At 35.4% G+C, this 27,208-nt stretch overlaps 1 protein-coding gene across 1 annotated transcript in view; it reads right to left on the reverse strand.

The window, feature by feature from the left end:
• Window positions 1–27,208, reverse strand: part of LOC123667622 — a 534,718-nt gene that overhangs the window by 228,581 nt on the left and 278,929 nt on the right. Inside the window, exon 2 of the mRNA XM_045601487.1 lies at window positions 13,209–13,380. Coding sequence (XP_045457443.1) covers window positions 13,209–13,380 — 172 coding nt within the window. The remainder of the gene's footprint in view (window positions 1–13,208; window positions 13,381–27,208) is intronic.

Raw genomic sequence — 27,208 nt, forward strand, 5'->3', positions numbered from 1 at the left:
AGAAAATAAGCTTTAGTTCGCCATTTGAAGCCTACAGTGTTGAAAATAATACGCCTCAACGTTTTGAAAATAAAAATGTAAATAAAAAAGGCATGGGCACTTAAAAGCCCATGTTAAAACTTACGAACTAAAATATATAGAAAATAGTCGCAAAAAGCGTACTCCGTTTTATATCCGAAGCAAATATAATATTGTTACGAACACACAAAGAAACTAGCGCCATCTAGCGGCAACCATTGAAACCACACAAAGACAGCGATAGCATGAAACTCTCTACTCAATACTAGATGGCGTTAGAGGAACTACTGTGGAACTATATAGAAGTATAGTCTCGAAAACCGGGTACATGCGCGAACTTTCCAGAATAATCTGGGCCTCGTCTCGGCCGATATAAATAGCCGCAGGGAGGCGAGCGAGTTCAGTTCAGTTTGAGCGATCTTCGAGGCGACTTCAAAGTGAAAACTAGTGATCAAGAGTGGTACCAGCGAAACCTACGACATTGGCTACGACTGAGGACATTGTGAGTGCTTAGTGTTTGAACTTAGTGCTTAGTGTTTGAACCTAGTGCTTTGTGTTAGACCTAGTGCTAGTGAATAAAGTCTTGAAAAGAGTCAGCAGGTCTTTTTCTCCAAATCCTTCGAACCCTAACACGTAACAACTGGTGTCGGAAGTGAGATTTGGAGATGCCATTGACTCCGAGAGAAGACTTTAAGGACGTCAAGGGCGTCAGGACAAGGGCGCAACGAGCTGCGGAGGCCACACCTACTGGGGACCAAGCTCCGCCCACCGTGGACCAAGCCCCGCCCACTGACCCCGCCTATCATGCCCCGCCCACTGACCACGCCCATCAGGCCCCGCCCACTCGGGCGCAGGCCCCGCCCGCTCAGGCTCAGGCCCCGCCCACTCGGGCTCAGGGCCCGCCCGCTCAGGCTCAGGCCCCGCCCACTTTGTCTCAAGCTCCACCCACCGGACCCGCCCACCTTACCACGCCCACCAGCGACACCGTAGCTTCTACAGACTCTCAAGTGGCTCTTCAATTAGCAAGTTTAATTAAATTAATGGAACTGCAAAAGGCTGAAATTCGTGGTGCTTTGCAAGAATCACAAGAGCAACAAAAGGCTGAAATTCGTGCTTTGCAAGAATCACAAGAGCAACAAAAGGCTGAAATTCGTGGTGCTTTGCAAAAATCACAAGAGCAACATAAGGCTGAAATTCGTGGTGCTTTGCAAGAATTACAAGAGCAACAAAAAGAGCTCCAAGAAAAAACGCTAGGGGCTGTAAAAGATGTTAGTGACGCGGTGACTAAGCTTCGAAAAGATGTCGACGTAGTGGAAGAACGAGTTACCGGGTTAGGATTGGATGTTGAAAATATGAAAACCGGCCTCACTGAATTACAGAAGAAAGTAGTGCGCCTTGAAACCACGGGAGTCGCGATGTCTAGTGGAAGTACCGGAGTGGCGCAAGGACCGAGAGTGAAAGTGCCTCCGTACGACGGCACTAATCAGAAAAAGTTAAACCGCTTCTCGCTCATCACTCGTACCGCTTAACTTACGTGACCGCCGCACGATCACGTAGCAACATTATCAGCAAGTTAGTTAATCAAGTCACTAGAGTTCCCGTTACACGCTGGACAAATATTAGACGCTAGTTATTGTTGCCTTACTATTAAAAAGATTTTTTGACATCCTGATGTGCAAGCGAAAGCACGGAACGAGCGATAGAGAGGCACGATCGGTCCAAGCGTTCGCTTGTGACATATTTATCTCTTTTCGCGTGACGTCAGAGTAATAATAAATAATACTCATAAATTTATATGTATGTACTAGCGACCCGCTCCGGCTTCGCACGGGTATAAAATATAATTATAGCCTATGTCATTCACTGAAAAAATGATTAAAATCGATCTAGTAGTTTTGATTTATTCATTACTGCCCGTGACCCGCGCGCGTCAACTTTAGAGTAAAAGCCGGCCGGAACCGCCGCAAACGCTACGTCATGCAATTTTTAAATCTGTAATATCTTTGAAAATATTCATTTCAATCATATGCTGCAAAAAGCCATATAGATCTCTATTAAATCAACAATATATTTAAGGTATTATATAGTAAGGTATTATATATAGCGACTTTGTTTTATACTATGTAGTGATACACAATAGTACGGTACATAATTATACCAAAATAACATTTTAGTTGGTTTATCTGTCTGTCTGTAATCACTACATAGTATAAAACTAAGTCGCTTTCTCTGTCCCTATATCCCTATGTCCCTATGTATGCTTAAATCTTTAAAACTACGCAACGGATTTTGATACAGTTTCTTTTAATAGATAGAGTGATCAAAGAGGAACGTTTATATGTATAATAACATCCATCAATAGTGGAGAAATACTGTTACTTTTGAGGTTTCTAATGTGATGTCGTAAATAATTACATTTTTTCCGCTTACATTGCAAACGCAGGCTGAACCCTACAAGATTTATCAAAATAATGTACTAATTATTGTACAAATTGAAAAGTTCTACAGAAAACTTCGCTATGGTATATGTCTATCTCATATGGATATCCCACAATAACATTTTTTTGTCATTTACTTTTTACGACAAATAATGGCTAATTTTCGAAGCGATTTTAACCATTTTTTCAGTGAATGACATATATTTTATATCCGTGCGAAGCCGGAGCGGGCCGCTAGTTTTGTATAATTTTTATCTGTCTGTCTCTCTGTATGTCTGTCTATCTGTTTGTTCCGGCTAATCTCTGAAACGGCTGGACCGATTTTGACGGGACGGGAGTATCTTTTACTGTACATTTATTTTAATTTTATACCTGCGAACTGAACAATAACTATTTTGGTAAATTCCACGCGTACTAAGTCGCGGGCGCAGCTACTTCAGTGATAATAATTCAATTAAATTTTTAAAACCATGCAATTTTTCATCAATGTTTCTTTTTGACATTGCCACGTAAAAGTATCGTCCGTAGACCGACTTTACGGACAAACATTTTTTTCTTAAAAATATATCAAGAGAATTTTTTTTATTTAAAAAATTAATGAAGGTTTTAATATATGGGTCACTAGATGGCGTTAAAAACGTATAAAGGGTCTTCTTAAGGCCAGTAAAAACCATATGTATTATTTTTTATTTAACTATTATTTAAACAGAATTTTTGTCTATCTGTCTGTATATTTGCCCAAGCAATGTAATCATATTCTATACAACTAATCTTAATATATATAAATCTCGTGTCACAATGTTTGTCCTCAATGGACTCCTAAACCACTTAACCGATTATAATAAAATTCGCACACCATGTGCAGTTTGATCCAACTTGAAAGATAGGCTATATTTTATTTCGATATATGCAATTATTATATTTAAGAAAAAAAATAAGGCGATACGAAGTTTGCCAGGTCAGCTAGTATATATATATATATATATATATTAATTAAAATAAGTTTTCAATTTCTAATACCAATGTCTAAAAATATTTAAGCTATCGCTCGTAAGCATTAACCACATTTAAATATTCAACGTGATAAATTATAAATAACTATTGATGGAATCGAGCTGTAATTGGAAGAACAGCTCGTTTCAAATAAATGTTAAATCAGCTTTACCAATTACTGACTAATTCCATCAATTATTAGGTTTGAAGAACCAAAAATGGAGTCATGCTTTTTTAAATAACTAGGTCGACAAACAGCGTACGGCTCACCTAATGGTAAGCCATTAACGTTGTCTATAGAGGCAAGTCCAGAAGCATCGAAAGCACGTTGTCGACTCTACCCTCTATTGCCCCTGGCCACCATGCTCATCACAGGAACACAACACTGATTGAAAGCAATATTAATTGCTCCGTCTGTAATGTTGTTGATGACTTTTACCACATATTGATGGAATGTGCCCGGAACAAGGACATCAGAGATACATGTCCTTTTATTAATGAGTTGGAAAATGTAATACCATCGTTGCAGACCTACTCTCAGACTTGGCCCGAATGTTATATAAGTTAGTGGATAGGAGAACTTAAGTTGTGATTATGTGATTAATTAATCTACGTCTCCTAACCAGGGCGATATAATCGCCCTTGCGATAAAGCCCTTAAATCTGATTTAAAAAAGGAATATTATTTAGCTATGATATTTTGTAGATAAGCGAGTTTTTAATCTTTTTATCTTTATAGCATTATTTCTTAAAGAATAACTAGCCGTAACCTTTGCGTTTTGCTACACTTTTCTTTTTTTTCAGGTTGTACCAACTCAGAAACCTTTGTGGGCTCATACAGAACACTTTGCTGAAGATCATGGCATGATCAAATGCATAGTTAACGATTCTATCAAGGACATACAGACAAACATTCATTTATATATATAGATATAACAAAGATAATAAGGTAATTAAGCTTTTAAGCAAGAAAATTCACGAGGGAGACGGTCTTTTATAAGTATAAATGAATCTAGTCCATTATAAAATTCAAAGCAATCCTAGTCTGTAATTACAAATGCTAGTCGGAAAACCGGTGTTAATATTTTAAAAGCGTACGGCAAGTGGTTTCTAAATCTGTACGTTATTGGAATAATAATGAATATAGGTAAGATTTTTTTAACGTTATTCAAAAGATGTATGCTATAAATAGTCAAGTAAATACACGTTATCGGATATAACTCAAAAAGCGCTCATCAAATCTCAATCAAATTTAAATGTGACCATATGACAAGCATCAGCTTTTGATTAACAACGTTTTTATGAAGAATGTGGTAAATATATGTTAAAAGTTTTGACACACACATACACACATACAGGAAAAAACAAGTAAAAAGTTTATTTATGTGATGTATTTTGACCAAGTTTTGTATATATATAGTATAAAAATATACTTATATACATTTTACTTAACGTTTTGTTATACTTTTTAAAACATATTTGTGAATTTGTTAATTATAGGTAGTTTATTTTTGTCAGAAAGTTGTCTAAAGTATTTATTTTGTGCACTGAGTTATTTCGCTCATAAGCATATAATTAATAGATATTACGTATTCCTAAGAATTTTCTCCAAGACACAAATTCAGTACAAAGTGCAAGTTCTAACTTTCCAAAGTCATTATTATAAGTCATATGCAAAGCTACGAATCCGTAGACGTGCTACGAAATAGCTACGAACTACGCGGCAAAGTTCGTATGTGCAAATATGAAAACTGCCAACAGTAAAGTTTGTGTTCAAACCAACAAAATTATTGTATTACTTTATACATTATTGTGATAATTAGGAAAGTGTATTCATGTGATTTAGCATTTAAGGACTTTTTAAGTGTGTGTAAGCTTGTATGTTTGTTTGAGAATCTCAGCAGTGGGATGCTACAGGCTGAATCAATTACTATAAAATCTAATATTCGACGATTATTGAATGGATCATTGTATCATTAGATTCGTCAAGTAAAGCAATTGATATAATTATGATATGTACATATTTTCTATATTCTTATGCCCACACTCCTACTACTCTAAGGTTTCGTTCCGTTTTGTTGGAGTTGAATTTGTATCATGCTAATTAGTAGTTTTCAATGTCAAAAGAATTATTTTTAGGTAACTGTCATTATTGTCAATTTTAAACAAAAAATGCTTTGGTTAATATTATAACTGATCCAAACCAGTTTACGTGTTTCGACTTTATTGCTTACTTCCCATAAACAATATAATTTGTATAGATAACTTATTGGTAAAAATTTCCACAGAACAGACAAAAAATAGAACAGTTATAAATAACGGTAAACACGGTATTGGTATTTAATCGTGACATTTGATAACAAGTATAAATAACTAATGGAATTCGCACGTAATGGACACGCCATTTCGAACTCATTTTACATTCTATTAGTTTTACAACGATACAAGCTACGTATGCGTCACTAATAGCTCTTAGTACCTTGTAATAAAGTTTATTTCGCTCTAACAGAGTGTAATTTAAATTTGCATGACATTTATATCAGGGTTGTCGAACATGGTAGTTCTGAGACTTTATAGGTCCTGAATTGGCTTCAAGTTTAAAATGACCGGTTCTTTATTATGCATTTGAGTGTTTTTAATTTTAAATATAACGTCGTTTTAAATAAAGTTTATTTGATTTTATCATGTATGTGACTTAAAATTTAATTTTATCATAGTAGCATTAATTCGTACGAATTATTTTTGTGTTACCCACACATTAGGAAATTCTAAACTTTTTTTTAAATATCATATCATAAATCTACGGTTCCAGCGTGGATCGAACCTGCATCTCCGACTTACCGTGTCGGTGCTTTAGCCAATTAAGCTATGGAACGATCTAGCGGATCGAAATTTTTGATATGATGATTTTATATTCGGTCTAAGCGACCGTGGCGCCGTCTATAGTTTTTTTTTGCATATTTACCCATTAAAAATCATCAATACAAATAATTATTAGTAGAATCAACAAAAAATAACTAAGTCCTAAGTACCCTAAACAAAGTTCACTATAATTGGAACCTAATATAAAATTCCCGAACGACATGCCAGCCCTACCATTGACCGATATCAAAATAAATTATTCAAGGAATTAACCGCTTTATTGTTGAAGCAATAACGTCGGTATCTGCGTATCCATATTTAAGTTGACATTACCTGTTTGCATTTGGTATATATTTGCTGACCATGTATTGGTATTGTGTTACCTGAAACTTGCTAGCGGTGATTTCTTTTCAACTGACTTCCAAAAAAGGAAGAGGTTTTTAATTCGATTGTATTTTTTTAGGTATGTTACTTCAGGACTTTTGACTAGGTGGAGCAATTTTGTAGTATGTCATGTAGTCTCATTTGAATTTATTTGAGATTTAACAAGTGTTTTCGAGTCTAATCATTCGAATTAATTTGACTATATTTTTCGTCGACCTACGTTGTATTATACCGCATAAATGTTCACTGGGTGTATCAATTTTGATAATTTTTATTTCATTCGAAATAAGTATAATTAAAATATCCCTTACAATAATTTTATGATTCTAAGCTTTTAAGAATTACAAAAACACTATAAAGATATAAACTATTATTTTAAACTTCTTAAATTATTTTAGATTTCATGCCGATATTTAAGGACTTCACTGTCAAATATGATATAACTTGAGAACTTACGTTTCAGAGCTCATAGCTGGAATAACATTAGTTTGTACGACTTTATTATTGTGTTACCCACACATTAGGGAATTCTAAACATTTTTTTTTTTAAATATCATATCAAAAATCGACCGTTCCAGTGGGGATCGAACCTGCATCTCTGACTCCGACCGAGTCGGATATGATTTTACTTTATTTTGGAAACAAACGGTAGATAATAAAAAAATGTTTATAACATTAGTTTATATTTGTAAATCAAAATCAATAATAATGTATTTAAAATAGGCTTTAAAAGCACTTTCGAATCTTCATTTTACAAATTAAAATTTTAAAGTAATTATTATCGTTAAAAGTGAAGTTACCACCAATTCAGAAGAGTTTCTTCAGAGAAGAATCGGCAAGAAACTTTGCAGTGACCCTTTTGAAAATAATACATAAACTGTGTTTTGATACAAAATTAGAATTACCAAGAATTGAAATAGTCTCCATAAAGTTGTGTCAAAGATCTTCATTGTAAAATGAAACTTTGAATAGTTACGGGTTTCTGTAAAGAACTCACTATAGACGGCGCCACGGTTCTCTTAAACCGAATATAAAAATCGTCATATCAAAAATTTCGATCTAGCGAGTACATCGTTCCATAGCTTAATTGGCTAAAGCACCGACACGGTAAGTTGGAAATGCAGGTTCGATCCCCGCTGGAATGGTCGATTTTTGGTATGATATTAAAAAATGTTTTGTCTCCAGAAGTCAGATTTAGAACCCGTAGAACAAATCTTAGTAATATATTCTTTATTTTATATCGTTAAAAGATACAAAAATAAACAAAAGTAGTGCCATTAGAGGAAGGTCTACAAAGGCATACTTATCGCTAAAAGATCGATTTATTATTGACAACGTTTGGGTATAGGACAAGGCATAGAAAAGCAGTTAGGCAATGAACAAATAATTGTTGTATAAATTAGAATTAATTACAATAGCATGCAATAAATATTAAACATAAATGAGTTAGGGTACAGCAGGAATTTCCTGCTCAAAATATGGAGCAGGCCGACTGGGGCAGTACCTCGACCTTAAAGAAGATCACAGCTAAATAATATTGTTTTCAAGCAGTATTGTGTTCCTGTTGGTAAGTAAGGTGACCAGAGCTCCTGGGGGGATTGGGGATTGGGTCGGCAACGCGCTTGCGATGCTTCTGGTGTTGCAGGTGTCTATAAGCTACGGTAATCTCTTACCATCAGGTGAGCCATACGCCTGTTTGGCGACCTAGTGATATTAAAAAAAATGCAATAAATATTACATTATGAACATCTTCAGTTACTTGTATTAGTCCTTTTAAAAACTCAACCCTAGGATTCATTTCAAATCGTTTTACAACTTCTAAGTCTAACAGATCAAAATGGACAGATCCAAAAAATAAATTTTTGGTATCATCAAATAACAAATGAAGTCTTCAAACTGTTTTTCATTTAAGTAATGTGCTTTAAGCCTAAAAATAAAAACGTGTGTGTGTACTTATGCACGCACGTAAGAAGTTATACTTCATTGGCTCGCTAACTTCACGTTGCTAACTTCTTCTTTGTTGACCAGCTAACTTCAGGGTGTCAGATTTTTTCGTGACACGCAAATCATAAAAATTTACCCTCATAATTTTTGCCTAACGCGACAAAAGACTTATAACTTCAAAAAAAACTCAGACATCAAAGAATTGGACGTAAAGGCATAAATTTAACAGAACTGGAAGAGGTGAACATTTTATACATTTAAGCTATAACTAGCTGACCCCGCAAACTTTGTTTTGCCATATATGTTATTAATCCCCTTAATCCCCCCCCACTTATAGCTTGGGGGTATGAAAAATAGATGTTGGCCAATTCTAAAAGACCTACCCGATATGCACACAAAATTTCATAAAAAATCTGTCCACCCGTTTCGGAGGAGTATTTTAACTAACATTTGTGACACGAGAATTTTATAAATAAGATTACAACTATAATTAAACACAACTATAATTTTGTAACAATTTAAAAGTTTAACATTGTGACAACAGCATACCAAAGAGGTTTTCTATTTTATTTAATTTTTAGTAAATCCCTGACTTGAATTAAATTAGAATCATTTGGAAGTCGTCCAAATAATGATAAATCTACCTTAAGTACCAGAACTGACAAGGTTGGCTAGAAATTTGGTGAAACGCTCTAGTTGGTCTATTAGTCCGTAATAAGTATCACTGTATTATTAGGTTTATTTAAATGTTTCTGAGAACCAAACGCGTAATTGTAATAATATTATAAAGCTGAAGAATTTGTTTGTTCGAACGCGATGGTCTCAAGAACTACTGGCTCGAATTTAAATTTTTTTTTGTATCAGACACTCACTCACTTCAGCCTATCGCGGTCCACTGTTGGACATAGGCCTCCACAAGTTCGAGCCAAAAAATGGCGTGAACTCATGTGTGCTACCCGTAGTCACCACGCTGGGCTTGGTGACCGCAGGGCTGGCTCTGTCGCACCGAAGACGCTGCTGCCCGTCTTCGGCCTATGTATTTCAAAGCTAGCAGTTGCTTTTTGTGTCAGATAGTCCAATTATCTAGGAAGGCTTAGTAATTTTGCTGTTAGTTAAATTTCCTATAAATAACCATTGCTATATTTTCCTCGTTTCAAAGGAAAAATGTTTCTCTGACCGACAAGCGATATTTATGATTTTAAATGCGTATTCCATAATATATTTTAATTGCATATCCGCCAACCCGAAGTTGAGTAGTGTGTTGGATTAAGAACCGTTTTTCTCCTATATGGAGAAAGAGGCCCATGCCCAGTAGTGCGATGTAACAGGCTGAATCGTATCGTATTTATTGTACTTTTAAACTGAACTAGATTCGTATGATTTATTTTTGTGTTACCCACACATGAGAAAATTCTAAACAATTTTTAATATCATATCAAAAATCGACCGTTCCAGCGGGGATCGAACCTGCATCTCCAACTTACTACTTTAAACGGCGCCACGGTCGCTTAGACCGAATATAAAATCATCATATCAAAAGTTTCGATCTAGCGGTAACATCGTTCCATAGCTTAATTGGCTAAAGCACTGACACGGTAAGTCGGAGATGCAGGTTCGATCCCCGCTGGAACGGTCGATTTTTGATATAATATTAAAAATTAAACTAGAGTCTCTAAAAGTGATCTCTATCAGTCAACGCATGAACATATCAGGAAACTCAGAAAAGTTAAGATTTAATTCAATGTGACAAATCCCGAAAGTTAACGCAAGGAAAACCGCAAAGAATGTCCAGCCATTTTATTAAATACAACGAAAATAGCGTTCTTTCCATTTAAATAAAAAGAAATAAGTCAAAACAAGTCTCATATTACAGACATCAGTTCTCAAACAAAGCATCAAAGGTAATTTTGTCACGAAGTCATATTTTTTCGCACCTGTCCAAAAAACAATTACGAGACGAAACTTTTGAAATAAACTTACTTTTTAAATAAAATCTCATTGTCTGGCGAAATTTTGATGTTTGAAGTTGTATATTACGAAAATTTTAATTCAAAACACGCAATAACTTTACACTTTTGACTTACTACCTTTTACTCGCGGCTTCGCTCGCATTGAATTTTTTTTAATAACAAGTATCCTATGACGACGCGTTGGCGCAGCGGTCACAGCACTGACTGTTTTGCTGGCGGTTGCGGATTCGATCACTGCTCACGACAGATATTTGTATTGGCCATATAGATGTTTGTCGTGGTCTGGGTTTTGTGCTTGTGAATTGTGTCTGTTGTCGGAATCCCGACACAGGAGAAAATCCTACTGGGGGCTGTTGAGTGTAAAGCGTTGAATGTGAAAAGTTTATGATATTTCTAATACCCCCAAAAATATTTGTACAAAGTTTCATAATGATCGGTTAAGTAGTTTTTGAGCGTAACAATCAAACTTACATTCACATTTGTAATATTAGTAGGGATATCATAAAAAGATGCTTTTGGATAAAATGTAACGAAACGTGATATAAAATAACATGTTAAAAAAATTACGACCGACAGACCCGGTAGGGTTATAACACATGAGAAATTATCTTAGTACACTTTCAAAGTACCTTTTTAATAATTTTCGTGTACATATTATAAAAGAGGGTAGTTTTACGTTATACTTAAATTTCACGGCAGGTAGCGGAATAAATTATGTAAGTACATAATCTTTTTATACTCAGAAATTACTAGATTGTTCCTTGAAAATTTTATCCTGTTTAAATTTGTAATACCTTTATTGCAATCCACCATCGTGTGGCTGTATTGTGGGTTCATTGGTGTAGCGAAAAAGATCTTAGCCAGCAACTAATAGGTTTTATTGAGGTAGATAGAGCAGGAAATTACTTGCTTAAAGTTTGGAGCAGTCCGACTGTGGAAGTAACTCAACATTATAGACGATCACAGCTACATAGCACTGATCTTAAGTAGTGTTCTTTTTCTGTGATGAGTAAGATGACCAGAACACCTGGGGAGATTCGGGAGTAGAGACGACAACGCGCTTGTGATGCTTCTGGTTTTGAATAGGTTATGGTAACCGCTTATCACCAGGTGGGCCGCTTGTTTGCCAACCAGTTCACTTAAAACAAAATTTCTCGACGTGTAATCTTTAAGAAAAACACGTTAAATAAAGCATTTTACATTTGTACATTTTACACAAGATTTAGTGACATTAGTAGATATTTAATATTTTGAATTAAGACACATTATAATTAATGTAACATAACAGGTTGTAAATTACAAACATATTTATGACTGTGAATTCAAAGACAATCTCATGAGACATTTACATGATTCAAGTCAGGTTTAGAGCGCCTGTTTGAAATAAATAGCAATACGCAGATAGTTGTTTTATTGATTATTTTAATTAAGGCCCGTTTTAATTGAAAACCTAAAACATTTATCTTTGTAAATTAAATACGCTGTTTTATTATAAAACTAGACGATGAAAAGATTAATTTTTCGTTATAATTTTGTATTCTAAAACATTAATAATTTTAGAATTTATCAGAGTAACAACTGACTGCCCCCGACTCTTCTCGGCTGAATAAAGCTTTGACAGATATTTGTGTGCACATCAAGGTTTATTGTATAGATGTTAATTAAGTCTCCTTAATTTTTATGTTGTGTGGGCTACGGCAGTAAAATATATAGCCACGCCCTCTTTTCCCGTGGCTATCGTAAGAGGCGACTAAGGGGTAATACAATCCCACTACTACCTTGGAATTTATAAAGCCGACTGATAGTGGGATCCAACTGCTGGCTTTCAAATACATAGGTCGAAGACGGGCAGCAGCGTCTTCGGTGCAACAAAGCCAGCCATGCGGTCACTAAACCGCCTGCCCAGCGTAGTGACTATAGGTAACACATATGAGTTCACGCCATTTTTGACGCGAACTTGTGGAGGCCTGTGTCCAAAGTGGACTGCGATAGGCTGCAGTGATGATGATGATGTTAGTTTTTTTGCTACTGGGCAATTATCAATGAGTAAATTACTATACATTATCAGTACTAGGTATATATTAACTACCTGACCCCGCAAACGTTGTATTGCCATATATGTTGTTAACCCCCTTAATCCTCCGCCCTTATAACTTAGAGGTACAACAAATAGATGTTAGATTCTCAGACCTACCCAATGTACAAACAAAATTTCATAAAAATCGATTCGGCCGTTTCGGAGGAGTATGGTAACTAAGATTGTGACACGAGAATTTTATATATAAGAAGATTATATAATTATTATATAATTACTATATACGTACATATACATTAGTTTTCTTGCCATTGAATTTCATCAATACAATAGGCAATACAGGCGAAGTCGCAGGTCTACATAAGGCTTACTAATGTGATTTTTTTTGATGATAAGACCAGATTGGCACAGAAGCTTACAGCCAATTTGATGTTAAATGGTTATCGTAGCTTATATATTATTTAGCTGTGATCTTATGTAAGGTTGAGAGACTATACGACACGGGCTGCTCCAGAATTGAAGCAGGATATTTCCTGCTGCGCCCCATTGTTAACACTAATCATACCTGTCCATCATGTCTCCTTCAGGTCGGTTGATAGCTGCGTCTTTAGAGGCTGAGTACACGTACACTCTCGTATCAGCCTTGTACCATTTGATGCTGTGCATCTCGCCGCAAGATTTGCCATCTATTCGGCATCTCAACCGCGCTGTGTTACCAACGAGTGCCGATGCGTGATCTGTAAACAAAATTAATAATTAATTTCCTTTATAATCTTTCAACTCTGCGTTTTCCTGAAGAGTGTCCTAGGCGACACAGTGTCTGTCTGACACTATCTAAATCATCTGTAATAGACGGAGTAAAGCCAATGATGATGATAATCTTTACTAATATTACAAATCTAATGAGTATGTTTGTTTGATTACGCTAATTTTCAAAAACTACTGGTTCAAACTGAACAATTATTTTTGTGTTAGATACTAGTTTTACCAAGGGATGGGATAGAGTTTATAATATTTTAATACGTTTTTTTTAAAGCGGATGGAACCACGAACACGGTCAATTTTCCTATAATAATAGACAATTGAACGCATGTGTTTAAGAGAATAGACAACTGAGATGCAGTACCTATCTATACGTATAATAAAATGGTACGAAAGTCAAAACTGTACATTGAATATTTTTTTTAAAGAATACTTGGAGTGATATCTGCAATCGATACCGAAGCCAAAAATATAGTTTTTAGATTTTTTGTCTGTTTGTATGTTTTTCTGTTTGTCTGTATGTATGTCCGGGATAAACTCAAAAAGTACTGCACGGATTTACTTCAAATTTGGCACGAATATTATTAAGAAGTCGGGTCAACATATAGGCTACATATTATCACGCTATCATCTACGGGGAACGAGCAGTGACCCTTTATTTCTTCGAAACATTCTGTAACAACGTGTAATATTGAATGTTTTTGTTATTATGTTAATAACCATGCTATAAGCTAGCTTCACACTATAAATAAAGACATTCTGTAGTGTGTTTAGAATCATCATTGCACCCGTGCGAAGGTGGGCGGGTCACTGGTAAAAAAATATTTCTTTTTTATTTAGTACCTATACAGAAATTCCATGGTATATAAAAAGGGCTTACGAGCTCTCGTCACGCATTCACCAGCTTATTACCCTAGTTCACACTACCCAAAGAAGTTTTATTTAAAAATTGTGTGGATATAATTCACACTGCAGAAGTGAAACTTCCGAAAAGTCGTAGGCAGGTCGTTGCGATTTTTTCTATAAATGATGGTCTCGTAAAAAAGGTGGTAAGTTCCATGCAAAACGCGTCGCTTACACGTTTTGAGCTGTAATGTATTCTTTCTCATTCCCTCCTATACACACACCGACTTACACACCTTTATCGTGACGCATTTCGTTTCATAGAGTATCAAATTACGATTCTAAAGAAATTTCATTTTAAAAACAAGATTACGACGCGTTGGCGCAACGGTTACAGCCATGGATTGTCAGTACCTGTTGCGCTGGCGGTTGCAAGTTCGATACTCGCACATGAAAAACATTTGTATTGGCCATACAGATGTTTGCCGTGGTCGGGGTGTTTGTGCAGTCCTTATGGGTCTCTCCACCGTGCCTCGGAGAGCACGTTAAACCGTCGGTCCCGGTTGTTATCATGTACACATGATAGCGATCGTTACTCATAGTAGGGAATATATCCGCCAACCCGCATTGGAGCAGCGTGGTGGATTAAGCTCTGATCCTTCTCCTACATGGGGAAATTACAGTAGTGGGATATTACAGGCTGAAGCGTAAAACGAAGAACCAGTAATTTAATAGAGTAATTAATTTAGTAACTAAACGTGTTTGAATCATTTGAACAATTCAATGAAAAGTTAAGTGGGTTCCAATTTGTTAGATTATTTCGGACGAGTAACGCTCCAACCACACATTACTTACTGGGTCATCGGATAAACAAGTTCAAACTCACCACTTTGGTGAATTACATTACGTTTCTTAGGAAGTATTTGAGTAAAATAAATAAAATTGCCCTGGTGTAGTAGTGCGTAGTCGCCTAAAAACACCGACGGTTTGCGGATTCGATTCCTGCTCGGGATGGGTTCGGGATTTGTATTTGTACAAATATTTCTTTCCAAACTGGATATCTATTCTTGTGGGTCTCCTTACCGTACCTCGGAGAGCACGTTTAGCCGTCGATCCCGGTTGTTATCATAAATTACTGATAGTGATTTACTCATAATAGGATTTATATCCGCCAGTCCGCAGCGGAACAGCGTGATGGATTAAGCTCGTTCTACATAAGTCGGCTGTTACCTATAACACAAGCAACTTGATGCTTGTCTGAAAACACTCAGCTCAAAAGTACAAACATCCAGGCAAAAAGAAATATATTATGTATGTCCTATACAAACATGTTTAACGCGAGTGAATATAATTAAAAATATGTATTGCTTAATATTAAGTGATAAGTTATTTAATTATTTATTTATTTATTTATTTTTATTTATTTATTAATTATATTTAAGAGTGGAATAAAACTTGAAAAGGTAGTGTTTTGAAACATTTCAATCACAAAATTCAAGAAAAAAATAAGTCAATTCAGTCAAAAATTCAAAATGAAAATAATAATAATTTCAGAATGCAGTATTTCCTTAGTCTCGCTCTACCGCCCTTTTCAATTTCATTTTTTTAAACTTTATTTGCCGAAAAAAAAACATTAAAATTTATAACCTCCAAAAACAATACACAAAAGAACTCTTCATTAATATCACAGCTAATAACCAGATATAACTGGAATTTATTGAAAAAAAAAAAAAAAACAACAACATTATTTAAAGCAAACGGGTACAACATTGACCCGAAACGAATAATCCTGGGATTCCCGCCGATCCCGGAATGTCCCATTCAATTAAATAGTGGATCGGAGTTATTTAAAACATCGAAGCGAGTATTTGTTCCGGTAACTGCAGAAATGGATGGCATTTGTTTCGCATTGGCGCAGTATTGCTTCACCAATATTATATGGCTGTATTAGTGAAACAGTTGCGTCATCCGTGTTAATGTGTGTGTGGATTTTTATCAGTGTGTATATTTAAATGTGTGAAAATGATTTTTAAAAGCAAAATGTTCCAATCTGTATATATGTGTGTGTAGAGTGTGATAGTTATAATAAGTTTCTCTGTATGTGAATGTGTTTGATAAACGCAAATGTTCGAATAATTATCTATGTGCGTGTAGTAAGTGTGATATTTTAATAAGTTTTATGTATGTATAGGTGTTATGAAGTATGAAAATGTTTTGGTATATGAAATATAGTGAAAATATGTGTTAAGCGTTAATTCGAATAACTATCTATGTGTGTGTATTACGAGGATCTACTTAGCGAATTAATTTTTCGATGTATGAGAAATTATGAATATTTGTGATGTAACCATTAAAAATGTTGATTCATTTTGATTTATATTCGTTCAATACTTTTGTTTTTTTACGATCTTGTTGTAGTTTATTACGACGTAGTAAAATTCCTACGAACAAAGCTGATATTAATAGCTTTGATATGCACTTGTTTATATTAGGTGATCTTTGGAAGACCTTTGATAAATAATTAATCCATAATTTGAACAATTTATCCGTAATTACTTAGAAAACTATTTAACTGACTTTCCTATAGTTTTAAGTTATTTTAAAAGATATCTTATTTTATCGTGGTAAGTACAAGCAGGTACCGGTCACACAAATTAAATTAAATGCTTTGAGAAATAGATTAGGAGCAAGTTTTTTTATTGTGTCATTTATATTTCGCTTCAGCCTGTAATATCCCACTACTGGGCATAGGCCTCTTTCCCCGTGTAGGAGAAAGATCAGAGTTTAATCCACCACGCTGCTCCAATGCGGGTTGGCGGATATATTCCCTACTATAAGTAACGATCGCTATCAGGTGTACATGACAACAACCGGGACCGTTGGCTTAACGTGCTCTCCAAGGCACGGTAGGGAGACCCACAAGGACTACACAAACACCCAGACCACGGCAAACACCTGTATGGCCAATACAAATGTTTGTCATGTGCGGGGATCGAACCCGCAACCGCCAGCGCAACAGATACAATCCATGGCTGTGACCGTTGCGCCAACGCGGCGTCATTTATATTACTAGTATAGAAACCAAAAGAACCAGTAGCAGTAATATAGTGTACAAGAATGGTAAAACCAAGAGGCTCTGTTTTCTGAAGAGATTAAGATCTTAAAGTACCTAATAGGGAAGAGCCATTTAAAGCGACGATAATCACGGCGTTTCTAAGCGATTTGTACATATAAAAAGTTATTCAATATGTTTATGTTATATGTTATGTTTATTTTATATGTTTGTCCACGCACACACACCGCAGTTCTATCCGCTCTTTTAATCCATATTTGCAAAAAATATGCTAGGATTTTATTACTGTATCCGTCCATATTTTTCCAAATCACAAAAAAGATACTTTGACTGTAATAATATATGTATTCTCTAACGTTAATCCTATTTTATACTTAACTAGCGACCCGCTCCGGCTTCGCACGGGTATAAAATATAATTATAGCCTATGTCATTCACTGAAAAAATGATTAAAATCGATCCAGTAGTTTTGATTTATTCATAACTTTAACTTAACTTTAGAGTAAATGCCGGCCGGAACCGCCGCAAACGCTACGTCCTGCAATTTTTAAATCTGTAATATCTTTGAAAATATTCATTTAAATCATATGCTGTAAAAGGCCATATAGATCTATATTAAATCAACAATGTATTTAAGGTATTTAATTAGATAAGGATTAATGCTGTATTGGTTAAAATCGCATTGAAAATTTAAATAACATTTATTTGTCGCAAAAAGTAAATGACAAAAAAATGTTATTGTGGGATATCCATAAGAGATAAATATACACCATAGCGGAGTTTTCTGTAGACTTTTTCAATGTGTACAATACTTAGTACATTATTTTGATAAATCTCGTAGGGTTCAGGCTGCGTTGCGTCAAATGTAATTATTTACGACATCACATTAGAAACCTCAAAAATGACAGTATTTTTCCACTATTTAATGGATGTTATTATACATATAAACCTTCCTTTTCAATCACTCTATCTATTTAAAAAAACCGCATTAAAATCTGTTGTGTAGTTTTAAAGATTTAAGCATACATAGGGACATAGGTACATAGGGACAGAAAAAGCGACTTTGTTTTATACTATGTAGTGATTAGACCGTTATTTATATTATATATTATGTGTGTTCGGGGATAACTTTTTTTTTGGAAAGGAACTATCCCAGGTGCGGTACCATGATAAGGAAACGAGGATCTGATGGTGGAATCCAAGAGAAATCGAGGGAAACTCTTGAAAATCCGCATAACTTTTTACTGGGTGTAACGATTTTGATGATTTTTTATTTAATCAAAAACCGATGGTTATCGTATGCTCAGATTTAAATTTCATCGCGATCTGATTACAACTTTTACTTGACTATTTTTTCGTCTACTTACGTTGTATTACTTTTCGATGTAATTGTAGTCGGTTTTTTTCGTTTGCCAGTAAACACAATTATTTTCAAATCAGTTCACCGGACTATTAAAAACAAAAGAACAAGCAAACATCCCAAGAACTAATAAACTAAAGGCTTATACACATTCAACGAAACAAAGTTGTCTGTTGAAGTGTTTCACTAAATCTCATTACAACAGAATCAACAAGAAATCCAGTAGCGACGAAATTAAGCTGTTTCTGGAAATAAAATTACTCGTTGTTAAGTGTTAGTGTACGTGTGGTCCAATTTTTACTGGATTTAATGATAATGATATATATATATATATATATATATATATGCGTTTTTGTGTGTGTGTGTGTGTGTGTGTATGTGTACACGTGTCTTTGCGTCTGTGCGTTCTATTAAGTATAGTACTCCCCTAAACTAAATTAAGACACTGAAACTATTTAATACGATTTGTTATAAATTTGATTGTGGTTCATGGTCAGCATTAACATCCTAATGGTTACCGTTGAAAACTGCACTGGAATATTTTGACGAAATATATCTTTTTATTTTTAGTTTTTCTCTTAAGAAAATCTAATAGAAAAAAAGGGTCGTTGTCAATTCAACAATATGGTATAACTATTAACCTCTATCCGGTCAAAAATTTTAAATTCAAAACGCTAATCCCTTGTAACTTAACTCTTATCAATATAATAGGTCTTTACCTATAACATTGCCGCCGACATTAAGTATTATTCAAAGTAATTACCCATGGAATCAATGCATTTTTGCCAATGTAGTGGTAAAAAAGTGGAAGTCCGTAAGGTCAAGATCTGGTGAGTACGGTGGATGACGGAGAACTTCCAACCCCAGCTCTTGTAACTTGGAGACCGTCTTCTGTGCAGTATGAGATCGTGCGTTGTCGTGCAGGAGCAGTGGAGCCGAGTGATTGACCAAAGCCTGTGATGAATTACACCGGCACTAGACCACCAAACAGTTACCATCACATTCTTAGGGGTCATTTTTCGTTTAGGGCATTGTTTAAGTACTGAACCAGGATCTAACTAACTAGTTGAGCGCTTGCGATTGTCGAATAGAATCCATTTTTCGTCACAAGTAACAATGCGATTCAATATGCCTTCAATTGTGTGTCTGTTGAACAGTACAAGGCACGTCTCGACGCGTATTTCACGCTGGCGTCCATTCAATTCGTGAGGCACCCATTTGTCAAGCTTCTTTACCTTGCCAATTTGACGCCAATTGACCAATATTGTTTTAGTGCTAACTTCGAAAGCTGCTGCTAATTTAGCTGTAGTTTGAGAATCATCAGCCTCCACAATCACCTTTAATTCGTCATTGTTGACCAACGTTTTCGGCCGACCACGTGGTTAATTTCTTAGGTCAAAATTTCCGGAACGAAAGCGAGCAAACCAATAATGGGTGGTACGATCGTTAGTAGTGTTAGCACTTCAAACGTCGTTGATGTTGCGTGCCGCATCTGCCGCTTTACTACACGACGGAACTCATACTCCATAATCACTCGAATTTTTAACATGTCCATGATGACGAAAAACGTACAAATGTAAGTGCAATGCAACAGAACGCTGACCATTAAACAAATGACTAATTATAAAAAAATAATTCTATATTTTTAAAATAAAAATAGTTTGAAATACGAGTTCTAAGCGATTTTTTTTTTATTGTTTTCTAATGTTTCCCCGTCCCCCCGTGACCATGGTTGCTGTAAAGTATCCGAAACGTCGGGAATCAAAAGTTAATAATAAACCGCGATAAAATCCGAAAAAAGTTGTTTCATTAAATGATTTTTTTTTTAGTTTTGAAATAGCCAGTACGACGAAACAGCAATTTCCTAGGTAAAGACCTAATAGTTTGTTCTGGCCATGACATTTGACAAGCGATATTAGGACTAACTAACTAATAGCTGGTTACCCGCAACATTATACAAGATGTGGCTACTGAGCTGGAGCAAACGTTGGTAATACACTGTGACTTTAATCGGAGATATTTTTTTATATTATTCGGTATATCGCTAGTTGCAAACAAGCGCACGTCCCACCTGATGTTAAGCAGTTACCGTAGCTTATAGAGAGCTGAAACACCTGAAGCATCTCAAACACGTTGCCAAACCTGTTTCTGACCACAGGAACACAATACTCTTTGAGAGCAGAGTTATTTAGCTGAAATATTTTGTAAGGTTCAGGTACATCCCATGACGGAGTGCTCCGAATTTCCCCAATGAAATGGTTAACTTGTACTTGTAGGTACAAGCGTACAACTGGTTGAACCCTGAACCAATGAACCCAATGAAGGAATTTGTATGGGTCATACAAATAATTTAAATTTTCGTTTCTTGTTAAAATTACGGCAATACTTGGGACAAATTCTTCTCATATATAGTTTGCTAGCAATGTAATGTTTATTAGTTTTGAACGTAAAGTACATGCACAGAAGCAAACACACACACACACACACACACACACACACACACACACACACACACATATATATATATATAAATTTATGTGTTGTGAGTCGTAGATCAGATTCAAAAGTACAAAAGCTAACAAAACAATTATACACTTAATATTATATAATTGAAATAACACCCCACCACAATCTCACGTATACTCAAATACGACTTAATAAATAAACAAATCAATCCAATTCCTTATTTTCATCAAACGAAGTACTCCGTTCATAACATTACGTTCCCACCGCACGCGTGTTATTGAGTTAGCCGCACGTGTCTCGACAGACGGTTCTTGGATTAGTTCGCTTAATCCAAGACTTTCAAGGGATGTGACGAAAGAATACATGCAAAGATTACGTATTTCTTTATTACCGACTGAAAAATTTCGTAATATATCTTAGCGTATATGTTTAGATTGGTATTTAAATAATTATATTCAAATATTGTTACGAAAACTTTTAATTTTGTACGACTTTTTTATACAACTAGATCGGCTAATAAGCGTACGGCTCATCTGATGGTAAGCGATTGACGTAGCTTATAAACGTCTGCAACACCAGAAGCATCGCAAGCGCGTTGCCGACCCCCAATACCGCCAAGAGCTCTGGTCACTTTACTCACTATAGAAACCAAACACTGCTTGAAAGCAGTATTATTTATGTGTGATCTGTGATCTTTTGTACTGTCAAGTGTACAAGTTGTAAGTTGTGTCAAGGTACTTCCTTAGTCAGGCTAAACAGATCTTAGGCAGTACATTTCCTGTGACCTTCTTGTCATTTTGAAACTCTTCAAACTTTCGGTAACTCGTGCCTCATATCGTTTCTTAAGAAGTAAAATTCAAATGTAAACATAACTACGCAGTAAATTGAGAAATCAAACAAAATACCCTCCATAACTAAAGTAAGTAAGCTAACAAAGTGTACAAAGCCGCAAGCAGGAGCTAGTATAATATTAAGTAGGAAGAACGTGTCCTGACAGACGAAACTCGGCTAACAGCTCCTACTTGACAAACATTTCAGTCTAGTTAGACTTAGATTAGTCTTAAGAACTAACCATAAATGTTGTCAATGACATTTTAATCTATAAAAATAAATAAAATTGGAGTGTCTGTTTGTAATATTAAAGAAACCGCTTTTACTAAATGCATATGGAGTTATACACGGTAATTATACCAAAATAACATATTTTTTTTCAATTTTTGTCTCTCTGTCTGTCTCTTAGTTCCGATTAACCTCTATAATGGCTGGACCGATTTTAAAGGGTCTTTCACTGGCAGACAGCTGATGTAATAAGGAGTAACTTAGGTTACTTTTATTTTAGAAATCTATTTATTTTGTAAGTCTGCGAATTGAACAATAATTATTTTGTTAATTTTCACGCGAACGAAGTCGCAGGCACAGCTAGTTTGAAATAAGAAGCGATATACTGTTTTATTGACTTAATTCTTAATATTGATTTTTGAATCTGTTATTTTAGTAATGACTTTTGAATATTTATGTTATTTTAAGATAAAAAATATTATTTGCATGTGTTTTGATACACATATGCTTATGTGTGTGTTGTGTTGTGTAAGTACAGTAAGTAAAGTAATACAATATTGAGTTGTCTTGAATTTGTAAAAACTCATTATAATGAAACAACTTTTTCGGAGTTTTGGAAAAAAAAATCAGTGTTATTTTTTTTTTATGTCACTAGGTCGGCAAACAAGCGTACGGCTCACATGATGGTAAGCGATTACCGTAGCTTATAGACGCCTGCAACACCAGAAGCACCGCAAGCGCGTTGCCGACCAAATCCCCGATCCCCCCAGGAGCTCTGGTCACCTTATTCACCAACAGGAACACAATTCTGCTTGAAAACAGTATTATTTTGCTGCGATCTTCTGTAAGGTCGAAGTACTACCCCAGTCGGGCTGCTCCATATTTTGAGCAGGAAGTTCCTGCTGTGCGCTACCTCAGTTTAAGTAAGTAAGTTTAGTAAGTAAGTAAGTAAGTTTGTTAATTTAAGCATCGATAGTACACCAAATATTGTTCACATTATTTGTGCACTAATTTCACTTTTTGTCATATCAAAGAGAGTTTGCCTATACTGGTAATGGCATTACACTTCACATGGCATTTTACTCCCTTACATGTTTATTTCTTACACTTGACACTTCAGCCTAATATAGTCCACTGCTGAGCATAGGTCTCAATAAGTTTGCTCCAAAAATAGCGTGAACGAAAAGTGTTACTCGAAGTCATCACGCTGGGCAGGCATATTTATTTTTTAACGCTTACAAAAGTAAACATGTAAAAAAAAGCTTCTAAAACGTGTAACATTTTCAGAAAACTCGAAAACAACTCTGATTAATCATTATACCAAGCAGTTATATCGTAGATGCTAACTTATGATATTAGTAACGTCAGCAAAACAAACAGAAATAAAATATACTTTTTTTCTTAACAATAATTCTAATGAGGAATATCATAGAGAATCTTGTAATTATGCTTCGAAAGAAAATCTGATTTACATACATATGCATAATTGTCATGATTGGATCAACTATGAATTAATCAGTTGGTGGGTTGATCTTTTTTAACGGGCATTTAGATCTTTTGTCTGAGTATCACTTTGTATGTATTAATGTGTGTGGTGTGTGTGTGAGTGTGTGTGAGTGTATATATATATGTGTGCGCGTGCGTATTTGTGTAGAGTAAGAAATAAATATTTTGACAGAAATATTACTAGATCAACTATAGTTATAATGTACTTGTTCAAAGAAATTTATTGGCAATATTTGTATTATAGTAACCTATAATAGCATATTATAAATAATACACATAATTCAAACAATATGACTAAAAATAAGTTTTTGTAAATAATATCATAGCGATATATTAAATATAGGATAAATTATTTACAATTATATACACATGTACATATCAATACAAGGAAAATAAACACAAATAATAATAATAAAAAAATACGAAACCATGTCAACGCTGACTCTACCAAAACTTTGTTCATATATCTTTTAGAACGTGTAAAATTTCGTTACTGGCTACATTACCGGTAGATTAAAAGTTTTATCGCCGTGAAACTTGGAGCGTTTAAAACGTTTCTGCTAAATAGACATACAGCACGATAGGCTAATTAATATATAGTGCCGTGACTCGACGGTATATATCAGGGTCGTTAAGGATATTGGAATTTTGCGGATGGAATTTTTACGTGTTTTGCGAATGTAAGCGACCTGGGCGTGTGTGATGTTGAAAATGTGTATGAGTACATAAAGGCGGATTTTATTTTGTGTAGCTTGATAATATGTCATAAAATAATGTGGGTGATACGCTTCAACCTGAAGTATCCCACTGCTGGGCATAGGCCTCTCTCCATTTAGGAGAAAGCTTAATCCACCACGCTGCTTCACTGCTGGTTGGCGGATATATTCCCTACTATGAGTAACGATCGCTATCAAGTGTACATGATAACAACCAGGACTGACGGCTTAACGTGCTCTCAGAGGCACGGTGAGGAGACCTACGAGGACCGCACAAACACCCAGACCACGGCAAACATCTATATGTCAAATTCAAATGTTTGTCATGTGCGGGGATCGAACCAGCAACCGCCAGCGCAACAGCCACAAACCAGTGCTGCTACCGTTGCGCCAACGTATCGTCAACTATATAAAAATAATCTGGAACCGAATAATAACCAAATGAAACATCTAAAGACATCATTGCTACAAAATCCAATTTTCGAACATTAGATTTGTATCCTGAAATTAAATAAACAAAGGTCGACCTCTGTCCGGTCCCGGTCCGAGCCCGGAGGACTCCGGATCACAACCGTTACGTTGTTAAGCCCTTCACAATTACATCAGTATTACATTTACAACATTAGATATTCAATTTACATTTTGTTGAACGTGTTTATGAGATTTTATCAACTTTCTAGAGAGTTTTTGAATGATTGACTGATTTTTTACTGTCATTAATATCTGATAGCTGGGCTTAGGCTTTTACAAAATAAGCTTAGTCTTTATATCTTTAACATAATCTCAATTATCTCGTGCCAAACTATGATATAAAACATCTTAAAAAATTCTGTACGTAAAGTAATTTGTTTATCACAATTATTGAAAAAGTATAGACTGATGTCGGAAATAAATTATTGTTATCAGTAATTGCTTTATTATTATTAGTAACCAGTGTGGGACGCAGTGTGGGACGTCCTTCGGCCCACTTGACCGACGATCTATGTAAGATTGCCGGCGTAGGCTGGACGAGGATTGCGGAAAATCGAGATGTCTGGCGCGAACTTGGGGTGGTCTATGTCCAGCACGAGCAGCATATGGACTGCATAGACTGAAGTGAGTGTGAGACAGTAACCAAACATTTATTTTAGTATAATTTTGATTATTTATTGTAGTAATTGCTGTGTGGTTACGGTATTCCCGTGGGTGTCGTAAGAGGCGATTAAGGGATAACACAGTTCCACTACCACCTTGGAACTTCAAAAGCTGACCGATGGCGGGATAAGCATCCAACTGCAGGCTTTGAAATACACAGGCCGAAGACGGTGCGACAAAGCCAGCCCTGCGGTCACCAACCCGCCTGCCCAGCGTGGTGACTATGGGCAAAACACATGAGTTCACTCCATTTTTGGCGCGAACTTGTGCAGACCTATGTCCAGCTATGGACTGTAATAGGCTGAAATGATTGTAGTAATTATATTTAGAAAATATTTTGCGTTTTAGCGCCATGGATTATTTCCAATGTTTATAAACGTTCGAAGCGAAGGCGAATTAGCTTTGAAATATCCCTGCTATAGTCAAATATTCAAAATGAGGTACCCAGCAAAATCGTACAGAAACAAGTTTACAAATAAAACTAGTGAATTACTTGACGTCTTTGTTAATATACATTACGAGCGAAGTTGGACGCGGACTGACAGATTTGTAAAATGACAAAAGTTGCTCGCCTTTATAAAGTGTATTGTGTACTATAATGAAACTGGAGATTAATTTTTGTTTATTTTTTAAACGACTTCAGGACTTTCAAGGAGGAGGTGATCACTCACTTCAGATTATGCAGTCCACTGCTGGACATAGGCATCCCTAAGTTTGAAATCTTCATCACAAAACTTTTACGAGAGAAGCAGTAATCAATAATGTTAAAGTTTAAATAAAACCACGGAAGACATTAAGACCTAAAATATAAATAAAATAAAAAAAGAAATGGTAAGGGAAAGTCCTTTATAAATTAAGTAATTCGGGAGATTTGCTTTTGTAATACGCTTTTATTGGTTAAAATTTTATTTTCCGGTTAGACGCCCGCAAACTAATTGCAAATAAGGTTCATAATACAGATAAGTATCCCATAGTAGCCCGTCTCTTACACGGAGGCCTACGCCCAGTTGTGAGATGTTACAGGCTAATTTAGGCTGTAACAAAATTATAAAAAATGAAATAAACAACAACGTGGATACGTATGGTCTATTCCAAAAATTTGTCAAAAGAAAGAATTAAACTCAATCGTCAACAATAGTGATACAACTGAAAATCAAATGGATGATCTGCAGATTGGTTGGAATGAAACATAACATCTTCCAAAACATTTGAGAGGTGACTCAAGACCCAATAGTTAATCATTTCCATATCACCTCTTTCATATACTTTAAGATGATTCCGAGCAATAAATTCTGAGACACGACTCGTAAAACTTTTCAAACCCATATCTCCAAAAACGCCGAAGATGACCGACTTATGCCGAAAAACGCCTCGTAACTTTTCAGCGTAATTTCAGACAATTACAGACTTACAATTTTATGGAAGAACTTCTTTGGAATAATTCCTTTTTATTGCTCTAGTTTTTAAAAGGTCGATTGTGACATATTTATGAATGAGTTATTTGTAACTATGGGAAGCAAGTGGCTTGAAAAAGGTCGTTTAACTTTTGAATTGTTCCCCAAGTGCTGTTTGTCACCAATTATACGGTGGTGGTTCCAAACTAAATTTTCGGTCGCCAGAATTCCTCGAAGGGATAGATGGAGTAA

This window comes from Melitaea cinxia, chromosome 28, assembly GCF_905220565.1.
Source record: "Melitaea cinxia chromosome 28, ilMelCinx1.1, whole genome shotgun sequence".
Classification (NCBI taxonomy): Eukaryota; Metazoa; Arthropoda; class Insecta; order Lepidoptera; family Nymphalidae; genus Melitaea; species Melitaea cinxia.